The sequence below is a fragment of the Pelophylax lessonae genome (assembly GCF_965119305.1).
Source record: "Pelophylax lessonae genome assembly, chromosome: 10".
NCBI lineage: Eukaryota > Metazoa > Chordata > Amphibia > Anura > Ranidae > Pelophylax > Pelophylax lessonae.
Window position 1 is genome coordinate 57175159 of NC_138777.1, and position 19752 is coordinate 57194910.

At 47.0% G+C, this 19752-nt stretch overlaps 1 protein-coding gene across 1 annotated transcript in view; it reads right to left on the reverse strand.

Moving 5' to 3' along the window:
• ELP4 (elongator acetyltransferase complex subunit 4) overlaps positions 1-19752 on the reverse strand; it is a gene marked incomplete at its 5' end in the record, with an annotated part of 557453 nt that overhangs the window by 375431 nt on the left and 162270 nt on the right. The window contains one exon of the mRNA XM_082270757.1: positions 900-1028. Coding sequence (XP_082126883.1) covers positions 900-1028 — 129 coding nt within the window. The remainder of the gene's footprint in view (positions 1-899; positions 1029-19752) is intronic.

The following is a 19752-nucleotide window of genomic DNA, read 5'->3' on the forward strand; positions in this document are numbered from 1 at the left end:
CCGTAAGCCATATATGCACTAATGATTGCAATGGAATATGTTAAAGATAATTACAAAGCAAATGGATAAATATGCCATTAAAATACACATATTGTCATGGACTTGAAATAGTGTTTTGCAGCTTACCTGTTCCTTCATGTCTGTATTAGAGGGCAGACTTCACTTCTGGTTCCCTTTTATCACCTCTCCTTCCTGTTCCTGCCCCACCCAGGTCCTCACAGGAAGTCTATATTAACCAGTGCACTGCAGGTCTGCTTTGCTGTTCAACAGTGTTTGTTTCCTGTTTGCCGTGTGCTTGATCTACCCTTCTGTGTACCGACTTTGGCTTGTCTCTGACTATTCCTGTTTGCCTGTTACCCTGACCTTTGGCCTGTCCCTTGGTTACCCTCGTCTGCCTGTTACCCCGACCTCGGCTTACCCATCACCATTCCGTGTGTCCTGAGTGGCTGCTTCCCTTCTCTCCCTACGGAGCGTGACCCGGGGGACCCCAAGGGCCGCGACCTGGGCCCAGCTGCAGCCAAGTCCATCCTCACCACTAGAGGCTCTGGTGAACACCTGCTGGGTCTTATACTCTGCGCCCTGGGGAATCTTGGGCTCACGTTCCGGTCCATCCGCAGCAGTCTGCTATCGGGTTCACTACCTTGAGCTGCACCCCTGCCTCCAACAGGGTGCAGTTGTCACCTGGCCACAGGTGACCTGACACATATATATGACCTGTGTCCCCACGGAGGAGATTTACCCTCATATATTGGTCCTGTTGACCAATGGCAAACATCTTTATTATTAAACATATATAACCTATATAAAACAAAAATAAAATACATGGCAGCTTGACAGTCCTTAGATGTGGTGACATTAGTTTTCATTTTTCATACAAATAAAACAAGCTAAAACATCACCTCCACTTTTGGCAAATTCTGGTAACGCCAGGCAATCTTCATACTGTCCTCCGTAGATCCAGGAGCCTCGGGTCCAACTTTACAATCATCTAATTTAGGTAATTCATCTGTAAGAGGTGCTGGGAGGTCCTGGAAGAAAAGGGCTATATTAAACCAAAATATAAACTAAAAATAAATGAATAAAATATAATGAAAGCTTTTAGAAGAGATTATTCTAGTAATAAAGATGAGCAAAACCCATTTTAGAGAAGTACTGGGGTGGTGGCTACCATTGCCGATCTCTCTATTTGAAAATGCAAGCTGACCCCTGGCAACAATACTTTCTTAGTCCAGGTTAGTGATTTCACCAACAGCCAGCCAGGTAACTATCCCAGAAAAAAAAGGTCAACAATGGAAGCCCGAGTATTTCAGTACAGTCACTTTAGACCTAGCCGGATAATAATTTCTAAAACAGAGCTAAAAACAGCTATGTGAAAAAGATCTGTAAGGGACATTTTTGTATTTAGGGCCTTTTCACATGTCCATTTTCCCGCAGTAAAACTCAAGACTGTTCAAAATTAGGAAAACCAATTTTTGTCTCAGGGTAGAGTGCCACTGGATCTGCGTTGGCTTTGTCTACAGATGTAGTGGCAGATTGAAGGCCAGTCATGAGAAATAAGTATAGCCAGTTGCTGACCGCATAACAAGGTTATACGACGGATCTCCTGCAGGGGATCACGTGCCTAGCACGTGGATCAGACACTTTTGGTTAGGGGGGACGCGGCTTCTGCTGTGATTAGTCACAGCAGAAGCAGATCGTCGGGTGCCGGCCAATGGATGCTTGCCGACACCCACTGATCGTTAGGAGAACAACAGAACAAAACTCTGCCTATGTAAAACAAGGCAGAGCTCTGTCCTGTCAGAAGGGATGTGCTGGATTTTAATTCCTGCAAAGGGAATAAAATCCAGAACATCCCTTAATAAATGTACCCCATAGTAAACAATTAAACACATTGAATCCTTTGATCGCCATCAATGTTTAACCCCCTTCCCACTCTTCATTAGTACAGTGATAATGCATATTTTAGCACTAATCACCCATTGCAATTTTGTTTTCACACCCACCTCCTACGTTGGGCCTTTTCACCAGCACCAGGGGAATTATTATACCGGCCGAAAGGCCAGCCCATTGTATTGCATGTTGGCACAAAGCACTTATCCTTTATCCCTATCCCCTTTTTTTATGTTTGTTTGCTTTCTAACAGCACATTGGCACTTTACTCACTCCTGACTAGTAGGGCGTAGGTCCTTGGACTTGCCCTGAAAGTCTTGGGGGGAGGGAAGGGCACATGGCCCTATGTTCAGGTTCTCCTTCTCCCATTGGGGCTCCCTTAAGGGGGGCCGCACCAAGTATTTGGGCGCACCTTGCTCCAGCATGCCCCCTGAAGAAAGGAATCCGCCTGGTTTTGGGGTGTACCCCAGTTCCCGTCAGGAGTCTTGCGCCCCCCCCTGAAAGTCTTGGGGGGAGGGAAGGGCACATGGCCCTATGTTCAGGTTCTCCTTCTCCCATTGGGGCTCCCTTAAGGGGGCCGCACCAAGTATTTGGGCGCACCTTGCTTCAGCATGCCCCCTGAAAGAGGTTGTAAACCCACCTCACAAACTTTTACCTATAGGTAAGCCTATATTAAGGCTTACCTATAGGTGCTATAAATATCTCCCAAACTTGCACCGTTTAGGAGATATTTAGAGTGCATACTGCCGATGACGTCATCGGCGCAGGCGCTCTGAAGGAACGGCCACCCGTACCGTTACTTCAGAGCTCAGTGCCGTGAACGGCGGCTCCCGCGCGCAGGCGCGGGAGTGATGTAATCGCGCCTCCGGCCAATTAGATGTCCGGAGGACGCGAACCCGGAAGCAGGACGGCCGGACATGTCGCCGTCCTGTCACTGAGGTGGTGGCACGGCGGGGGCTTCGTTTTAAGGTAAGTACTACATAATGAGCTAGCATGCGATGCATACTAGCTCATTATGCCTCTTTACAGGGCTTTTTTTCTCGTTTTTTTGGGGGGACTTTACTTCCTCTTGAAGAAAGGAATCCGCCTAGTTTTGGGGTGTACCCCAGTTCCCGTCAGGAGTCTTGCGCCCCCCCCCCCCCCCGGGGATTTTTTTCCTCAGAGAAAGACCAAATGTGCACCCTGTACAATTGTTTCCAGTGTGTGCAAGTTTCACCTTGTGTACCTTGTGTAAGTTTCTTGAGGGCAGAGATTGTGCTGAATGTACAAAAGAGATGTAAAGAGTTCTGCAAATTGTCAGTGCTTTATAACTACCTGTAGTAGTGTATAAAATATCACCCCAGTGCATGCAGTATAGCGACAAACATAACAACAAAAATACCAAGGTAGTGTGCGGTGTTGCCAATAAAGGGTCACTTTTTATTATCCATTGGGGTGCACTGGCAGTGTATTTATGTAGAATGGGCTACCTTAACACAAATGCATTAACACACCGCAACACCTAAGTACGAATGGGCTTTAAAACATGTCTTTTTTGTATAGAGGGGCCTTCTGTATACTGTTACCATACAGTACTCCAAAAGAAACGCCATTTTCCATTGTTTCCTACAATTTGTCTCCTAATATAACACTATAAAAGATCATGTAACCACAGCAGGAGAACACTCCCACTCAGAACTTAGAAAGTTAGTGAAATGAGTTCCAATAAAAATGTTAGCAGATAGGGCTATTTTGTTTTTACACCCACCCAACTCCTGGGTTGGGCCTTTTGCCGTGTATGTAACTGACCAAAGGAGGATTATTTTATCCTCAACAGGGAGTAAAGCCAGCCAAATATGTTTGAAATCCCATTCCCTTCTTACCAGAGAAGAGGAAGCACCTCCAGGAGACGGCAAACCAGAAACTTAAAGGGAACTCTTCTCCCTCTGCCCCATGCGCACAGTTTGAAGCAAAAAATACCGGCATACAACAGGATACATTAAAGTTTTGATGGGAGAACCTTTTCTGACACCAGATGCTCCCTAAATGTTCATTGGCTGTTTCTTCCTGGTGTGCTTCCTGGTATAATTCCTGGATCCTGATATCCGACATTACATCCACCTGGAGGGGTCTGCTGTAACACCACTGACCACCTAGTATACTGCCACCTACTGGAGATTAGACAGATGTGCTCATATATTCATTTTATATGCACACACAAACAACTTGAGGGTCCTATCCAGCTACTCAACAGGAATAAAGGAGGGTATCTACAGTGGATGATTACCTACAAGCGTATACATCTGTCTTTCTGGTAAGAGGCTTCTCCTTCCCCTCTTGGAGAGGAGAGAAGAATTCCATTTGATTCCTCCCTTCACCTGAGCACTTGGATTTGTATAGTATCACGCCCTAACACAAATTCACTTCGGTAAGGGAAGCCAGTCCACAAGTGGTGATGGGATATCTGCACAATTCATTTTTGTGAAGTCAAAGTGAAGTTATGTTCAGTTTTAGCACAGACTATTTTGGACTTTGTTTATCACCATTTTTATTCACTTATTGTCTACCCTATTATCTTTTTTGTATATACATCTATTTATCTGTTGCGATAACCATTGCCAATTGTATATTCACTCACTTGGCATTATTCGGGTCACAGATTCACATTAGTGAACAGGTAGACATTTACATTGTGATTTTTCACAATATGACCTATTGATTTGTTGTTGTGATTTTCACTAGGGGACAGTCACTATTTAGTGACTCACCTTTTCCTTTTTGTATTATCACCAGTTTTGGTATTCATTTATACCAATAAGTTTAGCGCACCTGCTTTTCATTTTATCACAACACAAGGACTATGCAATTATTTGACTTTGCATGGCATACAGTGGCATCTATTTATACCTAGATCCATGTTATCTTTAGTACTGAAAAAAAGCTGTAGGAAATGTATTAAACGCACATTGAAAATATATTTGAGGCTGACTGGTGTGTTGTGGTGGTGAGGCAGTCCCCCTGTCCTCAGCGAGGAGATCGCTGTACTAACATTGTATAGTTTGTAAAGCGAGCTCCTCAGTTTTTTTTCAGTTTAGCTCGCTGTGTTGAACCAAAAGAAAAAAAATGTAGAGTGTGTACCAGGTTTAAGATGGCTCTTTATTGGTTGTAAGGATAGGACATTTTAGTTGCGCTTTAACAGCTAACAAACTTCTGGGCGCGTCAGATGCATGCATCCCTCAATGTGAACTTTTTAAATCTGCTAGCCCCAACAATACCACTGTGTCCAAAAGTGATGTTAGGGGATGGCCATCATGGTCACTAAGACAAATCACTAAAACCAGATATAAGTGTTAAGGTGTTAAAGTAACTGTGACAAACACAAGAGCCTGTTGGACTTTATCTTATAGAGCAGGGGTCTTCAAACTATGGCCCTCCAGGTGTTCGGGAACTACAATTCCTTATGGGATGTGTAGTTCTCCAACAGCTGGAGGGCCTTAGTTTGAGGATCCCTGTTATAGAGTATAAATGAAGCGCAGAATCACCTTTTTTGGAGCAGAAGTTAGACTCCAAAGTGGGTAGGAACAGAGCTGAAAGGGATGGCAAGGAGGTCATGATGTTGAAATTGCAACAAGGTAGGAGGTAATCAAGTCTGCAAGACTCCCCTTATAACTAAAATACAAGGTTATGTTGGGCTGGCCCTTTAAAGTGGATCAAAAGGTAAAAGTTTTTTATCTACCTTAATGCATTTCTGTATTAGGGCAAACAAAAAACGTTCAAAAGCGGCTCTCCAGACCCCCTTTTAGCACTTAGCTGAGTCCTGTATCAATCCAGCACTGTGCCTCTATGCTGCAGCTCTTTTCTCCTGATCTCACTAGAGGCTCGAACAGCAGCGGGAGCCTTTGGCAAGGTAAATATACTGTAACATGTTTTAAAGCGGAGTTCCACCCAAAAGTGGAACTTCCGCTGATCTACTCGGGTACATGTTTTTGACAGGTACCCTTCCTCGCTCCTGGGAAACGGCGCCGCCCCTTGGAAGTTCAGCCCCCCTCCTCCTTCCTCCGCGCCAATAAGAAAGTGCAGCGTGCTTCGCACATGCACAGTAGGGGGGGCGGCTGTGAAACGAAAGGCTTCACTGCTGGTTTCCCTTACAATGAATGGTGGTGGCAGCACCCGGCAGCCGGTCAGAAAATCAGCTGGGTGGCCGACATTGTGGGCTCCCTGGACAGGTAAGTGTCTCTATAGATTTGCAGCTGCTGACTTTTAATTTTTTTTCCCCAGCTGGAACACCACTTTAAAGGAAAAAAAATGTATATTTACAAATGCTTTAAACTTGATTAAATGCATTTTCTTTTGTTTTACAAAAGTTGTAGAAAAAAAATACTACTAAACCATTATATTGCCTTTAATAAAAATGTACTATGACCTATAGTTTAAGCACAAACATCAGTATTGCTACTCAGATAGAAAACCCCCTTTAATGAGCGCATGTGAATCACTGTGTGATTAGTTAGCAACAGATGAAGTGTAATGATAAGGGTAAGCCCTTTGTATTTGTATTTTATAATTAAATGCTTGCATACTACTATGCAGTTATAAATGTCTTCCCTGAAAGCAAAACTATATTCAGACTCTCATCGTGATTAATATATAACCATTTTCATAAACGTAAAGTAGAAATTTATGGTATTTAAGCTTTCAAAAATTACCCAAGCAGTAACAATGATAAAAAGTGCCACCCATGCATTAGTAAATGCAGCAGAAGAATAGACTGTTAAAGTAATCTATTATTTTAAACAGCAAAACATGTTTTTTAATTATATCACGGTGTCAGACCATATGATGTGCTGCGCGTGGGGTTTCGTTTTTTTTTTTGTAAGTTTTAAAAAAAAGTTATAACATGGTGGATGAAAGAAACTTTGCTTCATTCAGAGGTGTGTTTCTTGTTTTCTATGGTCTAAATATTGACAAAAATATCCAATGAACAAGGTTTTTTTTGCCATACCCCACCAGTTTCCCTAACACTCAACTGATGTTTTTTTTTTTTTTTTAGCCAGAATGAACAATGTAAATCAATTGGCTGGCACAGCAAATTCCAGAAAGCATTAAGCGAAAATGTATATTATAGTGCAATATACTCAGAATTTGGCACTTTAAATGTCCCTTTAAATGTTAATAGGAATTAAGGCCATGCATGGGAAGATGTGTTGTTAAACCTACAACAGTAAAATCAGTCTATATATGCAGTAAAGTGTGCTGGTTATACTCACTGTGAAACCAAAGAAGTTAAATCCTCCGAATTTTATAAAAAAAGGGATTTTTGACTTATCGCAAAATCCATTTCTCTGATGTTCATTGACAGACACAGTTCCTGATATTCATGACCATTAGGTTATACTGCCCCCTACAGGAGTAGGAATCTAGGCAGAAAAAGAATCTGGCTACTTCTATGGGCAGTCCCAGGGGGTATGCTCCCTCTCTCTGCTACAAGTACTCAGTTTAGTTACAAGCCGTGTCAGAAGGATTACAACTCCACAGAGGGGTGGGTGCTTTGTCCGTCATTGAACATCAGAGAAATGGATTTTACGGTAAGTCAAAAATACCATTTTCTTTTTCGTTCATTGACGGACACAGCTCCTGATCGTCATGACCATTGGGATGTCCCAAAGTTGTGTTAAACATGAGGGGTGGGAAAATCACAAAAATTCCCAAGACTAAACAGTAGCCAACCAGGCAACAGGAGCTCAACCAAAAACAACTGTAGCCCACCTGAAAAAAACAATACACCCTCAAAGAGGATCAGGTTCTCTAAACCGAAGCCTGCAAAACCTTGCGGCCAAAAGAAGCATCTGCAGATAAAAGAAAAGGAATTGGCAGCACTCCAGGTTGAGTCAAAATCCAGATTTATTGACATCCAAATATGACAATCATGACAAGGTAGACGCGTTTCACACAATGTGTGCTTAATCAACCTGGAGTGCTGCCAATTCCTTTTCTTTTATCAAGTTTTCACGGAGGCGAGCCGGGGCATGCACCGATGTGAGTCATCAGGCAATCACACCACCTTGAGTAGTGAGTTCTTGTCTTTTCAATTGCAAAGCATCTGCAGATGCCAACACATCCACTTTATAGAACTTTGTGAAAGTGTGCACCGATGACCAGGTGGCCACCTTGCAAATCTCCATTACTGACACCTGATGACGGACGGCTCAGAAGGCACTAAGTGCCCAAGTAGAGTGCGCCTTGAGAGGGAAAGGAGGAACCTGACCCCTGAATAACAGTCTGTCTGATTCATATGGAAATGGTTGCAGAGTAGGCGGACAACCCTTTCTGAGGCCCATCTGTGAGCTCAATTAGTGAGTCTGAATTTCTAAAAGACTCCGTAGCTGCCAGGTACACCCTAATTGCCTGGACCACATCCAAGGCATGCAAGGCAATTTCCTTGGGATGTTTTGGCCTTGGACACAGGGAGGAATGACGGACAGGGGCAAAGTACCACCTTATCTCTGTGAATCACCAAGTAAGGTGAATGACAGGATAACGCCACCAGTTCCGACACGCAGAGGTGATAGCCACCAAAAAAGCCACCTTCTGAGACAGCGTCAGCAAGGGAATCTCCCGAAGATTCTCACAGGGAGGCTTCCGGAGGACCGAGAGCACCAAATTGAGGTCCCAAGGCAGCAACATAGACTGCACTGGAGGAACCAAATGTCGGACCCCCTAAAGAAAGGTACGCACCAGGAAGTGTGTAGCGAAGGGTTGTTGGAATAAGACCGTCAAAGCCGACACCTAGCCCTTCGATGGTACTCAAGGCCAATTTCTGTTAAATCCCCCATTGAAGGAAGGTCAAGATCTGAGTCACCGAGGAGAAAGGATTAACCTCAAGAGACTTACACCACGCAATGTACGTCTTCCACGTACATTGGTAGATCTTCCGAGAAGTAGATTTCCTAGCTTTTAAGAGCGTTGGAATCACCAACTCTAAACCTAAAGATCTATCCATCAGCACCTGGCATTCAAAAGCCAAGCCGTCAAAGCCAGCGACTGTAAAGCAGGATGGGAGATTGGTCCTTGGGACAGCAGATTCTCCCTGAGAAGGAGCATCCAAGGAATATCAGAGACCAGCTGCACCAGATCGGCGTACCAAGCCCAGCGAGACCAGTCCGTAGCCACTAAGATGACTGGAATCCCTTCTGCCTCATGGTGAGGGGAGGACAGATTTGCCCAGCTAAAGCGCCCTAGAGCGAAGCCACCATATCAGGGACTACTTCGTTCCCCAGCTCAGGCGGATTTTATTGTCCAGAGACTGCAGAGTCTTGTTCCATTTGGCCAGAATCTCCCTTTGCTGGGACCTCATATGGAACTGTGGAAACGGAAGCGCCTCAAAAGGTAGATACCATCAGGCCCAGCACCCACATGCAAGTCTGGAGGGATGACCATCTGCTGGACAGCAGAAGACAAAAGGCAATTTCTGGAGTTTGTCCAGAGGAAGGAGCACTCTGGCTAAAGCCGAGTCCAGAGTCAGACCCAAATAGTCCAGCTTTGTGGACAGAACCAGAGCAGACTTCTGAAAATTCAGAATCCTGCCAAACTCCCTTAGAGTTTGTCTGGTGATTTCCAGGATTTCCACCAGAGCAGTAGGAGACTCTGCTCGCAGAAGGAGATCGTCCAAGTAGCCCAGTACCGCCATCCCCCGTTGGTGTAACAATGTTAACACCAGGGCTAACACTTTTGTGAAGACCCGAGGAGAAGAGGCGAGACCAAATGGTAACGTCACAAACTGAAAATGCTCCTCTCCCACAGCAAGGTGGAGGAAGCGCTGGTGACCGGCACATATTGGAATGTAAAGGTATACTACCTGATGTCGATAGAGACAAGAAAATCCCTCTGATGTAGGGATGCCACCAACGTGCGAATAGACTCCATCCTGAACTTCTAAACCCGCACAAAGCAGTTCAGCGCCTTAAGGTCCAGGATTGGACGCACCTTGCCTTCTCCCCAGGGAACTGTAAACCGGTTTGAGTAAAAACCCAAAAAACATTCCGAAGTCGGAACCAGGATAATCACCCCTTGAATTAACAGGTCTTGTATCGCCCTTTACAGACCCTGTAAGCAGTTCTGGGAAAGGCGCAAGTTGGAAGGAAAGAACCTTGCCGGGGGACAAGAGTAAAACTTGATCTTGTAGCCGGACCAAATTACTTTGTGGACCCACTTGTCTTGTACCAGGGAAGTCCACGGGTCCGGAAACCAACAGAGACATCCCCCCACCCCCGATATGGATGAGGGTGCACCCTTCACGCTGAAGGAGCTATGCCTGCAAGTCTGGAGAAGCCCACTCTTGGCTTGCCAGGCCAGGTTCTTTTGGATCCTCCAGAGAAGGCCCTAAAAGGCTTAGAGCCTTTGTCAGTCGACCCTGAGGAAAACAAAAACTTCTTATGAGCGGAGAAGGAGGACCCACGTCTACGACGAGGTTTCTTGCCCTTAGTAGCCTGTGGAAGAAAAGTACTTTATCCCCCTGTGAGACCTTTAATGATGTCATCCAGGGTAGCCCAAAACAGGCGATCCCCCTTGAAAGCAAATAAAGGAAATATCAGCGCACGGAAACACAAACAATTCCAATAATTTATAGCTGCTGAACACTCAAACTACAACACCTGTATACAGAACTTGATAAATAATAGTGCAGCGCTAGTGATCAAATACAGATAAATTGTAGAAACATGATGAAATGATGGAAGGTAAGTCCATGCAATGCCCGTGAGGTAAGGGTGAGGAAAGGGGTCCTAAATAAGACAGTTGGTGCTCTTAGTGCACTGACAGCCACCACCTTCTAAATTGTCCTCTCACCTTTAAACCACTTGGATCAAGCATATATCTCCTCTCACAGAAATCAATCCTAGGTCGGATTTCCACTTTAAAATGGCACAACAGGAAAGCCCCAATCAGAAAAACGCTCCAAGAAAATGTGCACTTCCTGGATCAGCTATCCCTTGGCAGCTCCGCTCATTCACATGTTATAAGGAAACATAAAAGGGGCAGACCCATAGCGTAATACTGATAGCTTTTATTAAAGATGCATATGGTTGCAGATGTGGAGGAATCATCCTCACTAGTTGAGGATTCCGGGTGCGTGGTCGCAGACCCAGCAGGGATGAAACAGGGGAAGGCGGGGGGGGCGCTTGTTGCTCATCGCCCAGCAGCCTCAGAGAGGGGATCAGGTGAGTAAATTTGCTCCAAAGACTCCACAAAAAGTGTAAAACACTGCAAAGGGACAACCCCTACTGAGCTGTCAGCACCACCCGTTCGCCAGGCACAAAGCACCAAGTGATCCTCAGCAGAGAGGGGGAGAACCCAACCAGACTCTCCACCCAACAGAAACTGGCACCTTCAGCCACCAGGATAATCTGCACTCCAGGCGCAGAGATCAGGAAGTAAAAAGATCCAGGAGTCAGCACCAGGGGATGAGGAGGGGGTTCCACTGCTAGAATCATCACCCACAGGGCTCCACTGTCATGGCCGCTGCTATTTTCAATGGTAAACCACCACAAATTGGCCGACGGACTACACAAACATGGCCACCGTGCATAGAAACACACAGGCTAAAGCAAAATGGTGGCCCGGTGAGGCATCACAAGGCTCCCAGGGACCCAGAAGGGATCCTTAGGCCTCAAGGACAGGCCCAGACAGGAGCCCCCACCAGGTACAAACCCCGCCCCCCTTCACAGCAGATCGTCTGGTCACAGGTGGCACACCCCCCCAGCCCCCATTGCCAGCATAGCGCCCTGCCCCCACCCAAGGAGGTGGACCAGACCACCCACACAGCCCCAGCGTAAGTGGAGGGGGGGTAGGATGGGGGGCCAGATGAAAGGGATCCGACAGAAAGGAGGGGAACCCGGGGGTCTGACTGTCCCAAGGAGAGCCTACAACCACTCCAAAACCCTCCAGGGGGAGAGGGGGGACAGCTACACGCCAAACCAGGAACCCAGGCGGGCACCGCTCCAGACAGAACTTCCTCTCTGCCGAAGTGGGGGGCTGTCGGCCAGGAGGAACGCTGCGGCTCGGGCCGGGACCCAGTCGTATGCGGCCTCACAAGATGTTTAACTCGCAGGCCAGCCCCCATCCGGTGGGGCTATGTCGCAGTAGACCTAGCGTAGAGCTGAGGTCTGCACGCGCTTGCTGGCAAGACTATGGTGACCACTGGATCAAGATTATCCAGCCCGTCGCCCAGTCCGGCAATTGATTGCAGATCTCACAGGAAAAAAACAGGAGAAAAATTTCTAATCTAGAAAGAAAAAATTGCCAGGACCAGAGATCCCAGCAAGGAACTAGGTCCTTACTACTGACCAGGCAGAAAAAAACTGAGTACCTATAGCAGAGAGAGGAAGTATACCCCCTAGCCAGATTTTTTTCTGCATAGTGTCCTACTCCTGTAGGGGGCATTATAACCACATAATAATGAAGAGCATGAGCTGTGTCCCTCAAAGAACGAAAGAGAAGAGGCTGTTTGATCCTGTATGCACAGATCCTCCCTTCCTTCCACTGTCCCCTGATAATTTCCTGATAACACAGGGCCTATGGAGTCAGGCTGCACATGCTCAGTTTGGTATGTATTGCTAGAAAGGTTTTTTTTATTCTCGGGGAGTGCATGTGATCTTTTACCCTGGGTAAAAGTGCAAATCAAAGAATACGTGGCTAAATGGCTTTGAAAAAAATACCACTAGATTCAACACCTAGCCTTTGATAGTACCCAAGGCCAACCGCTGCTCAACCCCTCTTTGGAGGAAAGTCAATATCCGATCCACTGAAAATAAGCACGGGTGCACCTTAATGGATTCCCACCATGCAGCATACAATTTTCATGTATGATGATAAATCTTCAGAGAGAGAGAGAGAGGTAGATTTTCTGGCCTTCAACAGTGTGGGAATCACAGAGTCAGAAAGACCCCTTACCTGTCAATACTTGGATTTCAACAAGCACGCCGTTAAGGCCAGCGTCTGCATAGCAGGATGGAAGGTTGGCCCTTGAGACAGCAGATCCTCCCTGAGTGGAAGTCTCCAAGGAGCATCAGTGACCAATCTCACCAGATCGGTGTACCAAGACCAGCGAGACCAGTCTGTAGCCACCAGAATTACTGGAGTCCCTTCCACCTTTATCCTGCGCAGAAGCCTCGGCAGTAGTTTTAGTGGAGGAAACCCACAGATCAGCCGATACTGTCCCTAAGGAGCCACTAGTATGTCTGTGGCGTCGGCCAGAGGATCCCGAGAACGGGCTACAAACCTCTGGCCCTTCCTGTTGAGCCGAGAGGCCAGTAAATCCACATCAGGAGTCCCCCAAAGGACACACAGCAGGTGAAACACCTTCGGGTGAAGGGACCATTCTCCCTGATCCAACACCTGACAAGTCAGTTAATCCGCCTGCCAATTCTCCACTCCGAGGATATGCATGGCGGATAGGGCTGGAACAAAGTTTTCTGCCCATATTTGGATCTCGTCACCTCTCGAGCTGCCAGGAAACTCTTGGTGCCCCCTTGATGATTGAAGTCATGGCAGTGGCATTGGCTGATTGAGTCCGAAACGGACACCCTCAAAGGTGATTTGTCCAGTGAACCAAGCAAAGCTTTATTGCTCAAAGTTCCAGAATATTGATCAGTAGTCTGAACTCCTTGAGAGTCCAGGTTACCTGGACATACATCTTTCCAAGTACTCCCCCCCAACCAGACAGGCTGGCATCCCTGCTAACCACAGTCCAATACAGGGGAAGGAATGACTTGCCATGATGAAGAGCCAGGGAGCGGAGCCACCACAGCAGAACACTTCTCGTGTTTTGGCTCAGCAGGATCAGATTGTGCAAAGATTTTGGATCCTTGTTCTACTTGACAAGAATGTCTCTTCTCAGAGGTCTCGCGTGGACCTGTGCGAATGGAACCGACTTGAAGGTAGATAACATCAGGCCAAGCTCTCACAAGGAAGTCCGTAGAAAGGACAGTTTGCTGGATAACAGCAGGCCAATTGCCCTCTGCAATTTTTGCAGTTTATGCATAGGAGGAAACACTCTCACTGAAGCCGAGTTCAGTCAGTCCCAGATAATCCAGTTTGGAGGAGTGGACTAGAGCAGATTTCTGGAAATTTATGTTCCAACGGAACTCTTGCAGAGTCCATACAGTGATGTTAAGTTGGCCAGCAGGGCCGAATGAGAGTCTGCCCTTAAGAGGAGATCATCCAAGTACCCCAGCACTGCAATCTCTCGCTGTTGCAGTAATGTCAATATCGGAGCCAACACTTTGGTAAAAACCCTGGGAGCGTAGGCAAGACCAAAGGGTAATGCCACAAAATGCTCCTCGCCCACTCGTTAGAGGCCAAAAGGTCTCCTTGGTGTAGGGACACCATTAACGTGCAAATTGACTCCATTCTAAACTTCTGTACCCACACAAAGCAGCCCAGAGCCTTAAGGTCCAATATAGGACGCACTTGCCTTCTGTCCTAGGCACAGTGAACAGGTTTGAGTAAAACCCTTGAAAGCCTTTCCCAAGAGGGAACCGGCCCAATCACCCCTGCAACAGCAAATCTTGTACCACCTCTTGTACATCTCTTAACCGGTCTGGAGATAGGCGTAGATTGGGTGGAAAGAAACTGTCCGATGGCGGAGACCTGAATCAGTTCGTGGACCCATTTGTCTTAAATCAAGAAGGTCCATGCTTACGGAGAGAAACAAGGACGTCCCCCCACCCCAGTTACAGGTGAGGGCGCCCCTTAATGCAGAAAAGCGCTTAACTGCAGAACTGGAGGGGCCTGCTCTCGGCTTACCCAACCACGTCTTCTAGGAACCCCCAGATTATCTAAATGTCTTAGAGCCTTCTACTGCATTCCGGAGGCACGAAAGGGCCACTTGTATGCTGAAAAAGGACTCCGTTGTGACGAGGTGTCTTGCCCTGACAGATTGATGAAGAAGAGTACTCTTCCCACCAGTAAGACCCTTGAAAGTTCATCCAAAGAGAGTCAATTAAGTGATCCCCTAAAAAGGGCAGGTATGACAGAGCCTCTTTGTAAGCCTGATCCGCAGACCAGCTTTTTAGCCACAATATGCGTCTCATGGTTACCCCTACCATGGATACTCTAGCCGCAAGGTGGGCCGCATCACATATAAATTTTTAACCATGGACCATTTCGTCCACCAGTTCGGCAAAGTCAAGGGGAAGCTGTCACGCTTCCAAATCACTCTTCAAGAGCTTTGCCCATTCCGTAATGGTCTGGGACACCAGAGCGATCGTAAAGACCGGTCTAAGTATTGAGCCCACTATCACATGTAAGTGGCGGGACAAAGTCTCATCCTTCTGTCATCAGGGTCTTTAACCACTTCCATACAGGGCAATTACACCCCCTTCCTGCCCAGACCAATTTTCAGCTTTCAGCGCTCTCACACCTTTGAATAATAATTACTCAGTCATGCAACGCTGTACCCAATCAAATTTTTTATCATTTTTTTTTCACACAAATAAAGCTTTATTTTAGCAGCATTTAATCACCACTGGGTTTTTTTTTTTTTTGCGATATAAGTGGAAGAAAAAACGAAAATGTTGAAAAAAAACATTTTGTTTTAGTTTCTATTATAAAATTTTGCAAATAAGTAGTTTTTTTCTCCTAAGTTTGGGCCAAAATTTATACTGCTACATATCTTTGGTAAAAAAAAAAACAAAATTAGTGGATATTATTTAGTTTGTGTGAAAGTTATAGAGTCTACAAGCTATTGGCACAATCATTGAAAATTGATCACACCTAATCACATCTGATGTACCGACGGCCTATCTCATTTCTTGAGATCCTGAAATATAAGGACAGTATATTAATAATACCCCTCAAATTACCCCTTTTTGGAAAGTAGACATTCCAGGGTATTTAATAATAGGCATGGTAAGTTTTTTGAAGTTGTAATTTTTCCACACAATTCTTGGGAAAATTATGAAATAATTAGTATGGCGATACCACATGTGTGAGACTTTTACACAGCCTGGCTCCATACAGAGGCCCAACATGCAAGGAGCACCGTCAGGTGTTCTAGGAGCATAAATTACACATATAATTTCCTAACGCCCTATCACACTTTTGAAGGTCCTGGAGCACCAGGACAATCAAATTACCCAGAAAATTACCCCATTTTGGAAAGCAAAAAACCCCAACACACAATCTATGAGGCATGGGCTGCAGATAGGTACTGAGGTACACTCATCGGCTTTAGAAAGGTACTCGGGTACTCTGATGGGCTGCAGATAGGTACTCGGGCACTCTGGGCTGAAGACAGGTACTCGGGTACTCTGGGCTGGAGACAGGTACTCGGGTACTCTGATGGTCTGCAGCTAGGTACTCGTGTACTCTGGGTTGCAAATAGGTACTCGGGTTCTCTGATGGGCTACAGAGAGGTACTCGGGTACTATGATGGGCTGCAGAGAGGTATTCGGGTACTTTGATGGGCAGGAGACAGGTACTCGGGTACTCTATTGGGCTGTAGATAGGTACTCAGATACCCCGATGGGCTGCAGATAGGTACTCTGACAGGTACCCTGGGTACTCTGATGGGCTGGTGATAGGTACTCGGGTACTCTAACAGGTACTCGGGTACTCTGATGGGCTGGTGACAGGTACTTGGGTATGCTGATGACATGTACTCAGTTGCTCTAATGGGCTGCAGAGAGAGGTACTTGGGTACTCTGGTGGGCTGGAGACAGGTACTCGGGTACTCTGGGCTGAAGACAGGTACTCAGGTACTCTAGGCTGGAGACAGGTACTCGAGTACTCTGGGCTGAAGACAGGTACCTGGGTATTCTGGGCTGAAGACAGGTACTCGGGTATTCTGGGCTGGAGACAGGTACCTCGGCTACTCTGGGCTGGAGACAGGTACCCGGGTACTCTGATGGGATACAGAGAGGTACTCGTGTACTCCTATGAAAGGTACTTGGGTACTCTGATAATAGGTACTCAGAGTACAGGAGTATCAGTCATCGGTGTACCCAAGTACCTGTCTTCGAAGTACCCGAGTACCTGCCACCAGCCCATCAGAGTACCCGAGCACCTGTCACCAGCCCATCACAGTACCCGAGTACCTGTCACCAGCCCATCACAGTACCCGAGTACCTGTCACCAGCCCATCACAGTACCTGAGTACCTGTCACCAGCACATCAGAGTACCTGAGTGCCTGTCATCAGAGTACCTGATGGGCTGGTGACAGGTACTGGGATGGGCTAGTGACAGGTCCTCTTTATTGGGGGGGGGGGGGCAATCAGTGTGTTTGGTGTGCACTGTAATTGGTAACTAGCTGTTAACACAATCTCCTCCTCATACAGGATCGATGTGTGAGGAGGACATGGTAAAAGCTGGTTACCATGGTTTTGTTGACATTCTGTGACCAGCTGTGGCTCTTTACCCTTATCAGGGATAGACTGTGTCAGAGTGACACTCTCCATCCCCGATCACCACTCTGCCTTGGGGCACGCACGAGCGGCGTGCACAAGGACAGTGCATGTGGCCGGCTATGTTTGGACACAGCCGGGTACATGGTAAAGAGCCATTTTATTTATTGGCTCTTTACACCGATCGGGGATGGGCTGTGTCCCGAGGGACATGCCGCATCCCTGATCACCGCATTGCGCACCCCCGTGGGAGAGGGCCAAGAATGGAGGGACAGAGGGTTCCTGCCGGTGTCATTTCCCTATACGCCAGTAGGGAAGTGGTGAAGCCCGGAGACTCTTCCACCAGAATCATATTGGATTTGTTCAGTCTGGAGACTGGGTGGTCCACCTGCGGAGGAACGGTCCATTTTTTGACCACAGCGTTCGCAAGGGGGATAGCGTCTCGTGAAAAGCTTTTGCACCACTAACGTGTTTAAGGTGCCCCCCACTGTTCAGTGACAATTTCATCAAAAAGTTCCAGACAAGGGGAAACCTTGACCGACTCTGGGTTTTGCGGGTGCCAAAAAACACCTGCGTCCCTGACGCTGCCATTTTTTGAGTTTTCCGCACTGACACTTTAAGTTTTTTTCCCCCACGGCCGACGATGAGGATGATCATCCTCGCCATCCGAAACAGAGTGCGATGACGCAGACCACTCAGGGTAACTCGCGTTAGTTAGGGCCATGTCAACCTCAAAATCTAAGGATACAGAAGAGGCAAGTGAGGGCAGTGGGCGCTATTTACTAGTCCTATTTTTTAGGACCATAACAACTTTTGACACCAGGGTTTCAAAAACCGCTATTAAGGCAGACAAGGGTTGCAAAATGGAAGTCCCCGCAACACCAAAGAGGAGATCAGTAGGTGATACCTGCTCCTGGGACTCCATGTTTACCTAGGAATAGCGAAGTGTCACTTTAAGAACACTGCAAAAAAACAGCCCCACACCACTGCACCAGTGGTACTACAAGTCCCAGCATACTAAGCTGCAATATAGCAGAGTTAGGGAGCGATCTACAGGGACCCCAATAGACTCACTACCGCCCGATAATCGGGAGAGCAGAGACGGTCTGATGTGTACAGAAAACAAGGAGGAAGTACCTGGGTCAATACCAGAGGTAAGGCCTTGCCACTCACTGCTGTACAACGTTCTCGGGCACCGAGAAAATGGCCGCCCAATGCATTTCAATGGGGAGACCACAAAAAAATGGCCGCCCAATGCATTTCAATGGGAAACTACTAAAAAATGGCTGCCAAGCCTTGTACAGCTGATCTACAAAAAAATGGCGGTATCCTCGGCACGCCATGCGGTCTACAGGATCCCCCGTTTAATCAGGCATAGAGGGACCCCAACCAGGATTAAACCCGCCCCCCCAGAGGATTGCGCGATCAGAGGCATTGGCGCAAGCCCCCATTGCCTGCTACAGCCCCTGCACCATACCCGACTAAGATAGGAACCCCTTATGGAATATTGTGGAGGATGGCCTGCGGGGGGAGCCTTGGATGGTCGATGGGGGGTGGTCCCTTGGAACCCCACATACAAGGGGGGGACATGGGGGATAACCCGAGGGTCAGACCGTCCCAGGGAGACCGTCCCAGGGAGGGGCCCACCCCCAGACCGCAAGAGATATGGGGGGGCACTACTCACCATACCAACGATATTCAGGTGGGCGCCACTCTGGACAGACCACCTATCCACCCAGGGTGGGGGTGCTGACAGCCAAGGGATACGCTGCGACTCAAGCTAAACCAGGTTGTGTGCGTCCCTGCAAGGTGTTTGACCTGTGGGCCAGCCCCTGTCCAGTGGGGCTATGTCGTAGCGAGGCCTAGCTTGGAGCTGCGACCTGCACACATTCGCTGGCCAGACTGGGAGACCACAAGGATCTAGAATATCCAGGCTGATGCCCAGTCTGGCTGTTGATTGTAGTTCTCTCAGGAACATAACTAGCTAAAAATAAATTTTGACAAAATGTTCCCTTTTTACATAAAAAACATGCTAGGACCAAAACCACAGAACAGGTCCTTACTCCTGACTAGGCAGAAAAAAACTGAATGCCTATAGCAGAGTGAGTGGGTGTATACCCCCAGGGACTGCCCCATAGGCATGGTAAAGATTTTTCCTGCCTAGTGTCCTACTCCTGTAGGGGGCAGAAGAACCCAATTGTTAAGAAGAATATGGAGCTGCATCTGTGATAGAAAAAGGTATTTAACCGTTTATATTTACTAAAAGGTATTTAACCGTTTATATTTACTAAAATAATTGCATTTCCATGTTCTGTTTACTGTGGGAGACCAGATATAGTGAATGAAGGGTCCTGGGTTTAGAAACATAATAAGGACATGCCTTGAGACATTTGCCAATCTCTTAAATTGTAAATCCAAAGACATCCAAGCCTCACAAGTGGAAGGTTGCTCAGAAACTACGTAGAGGTGGAGACAAGAATCTTC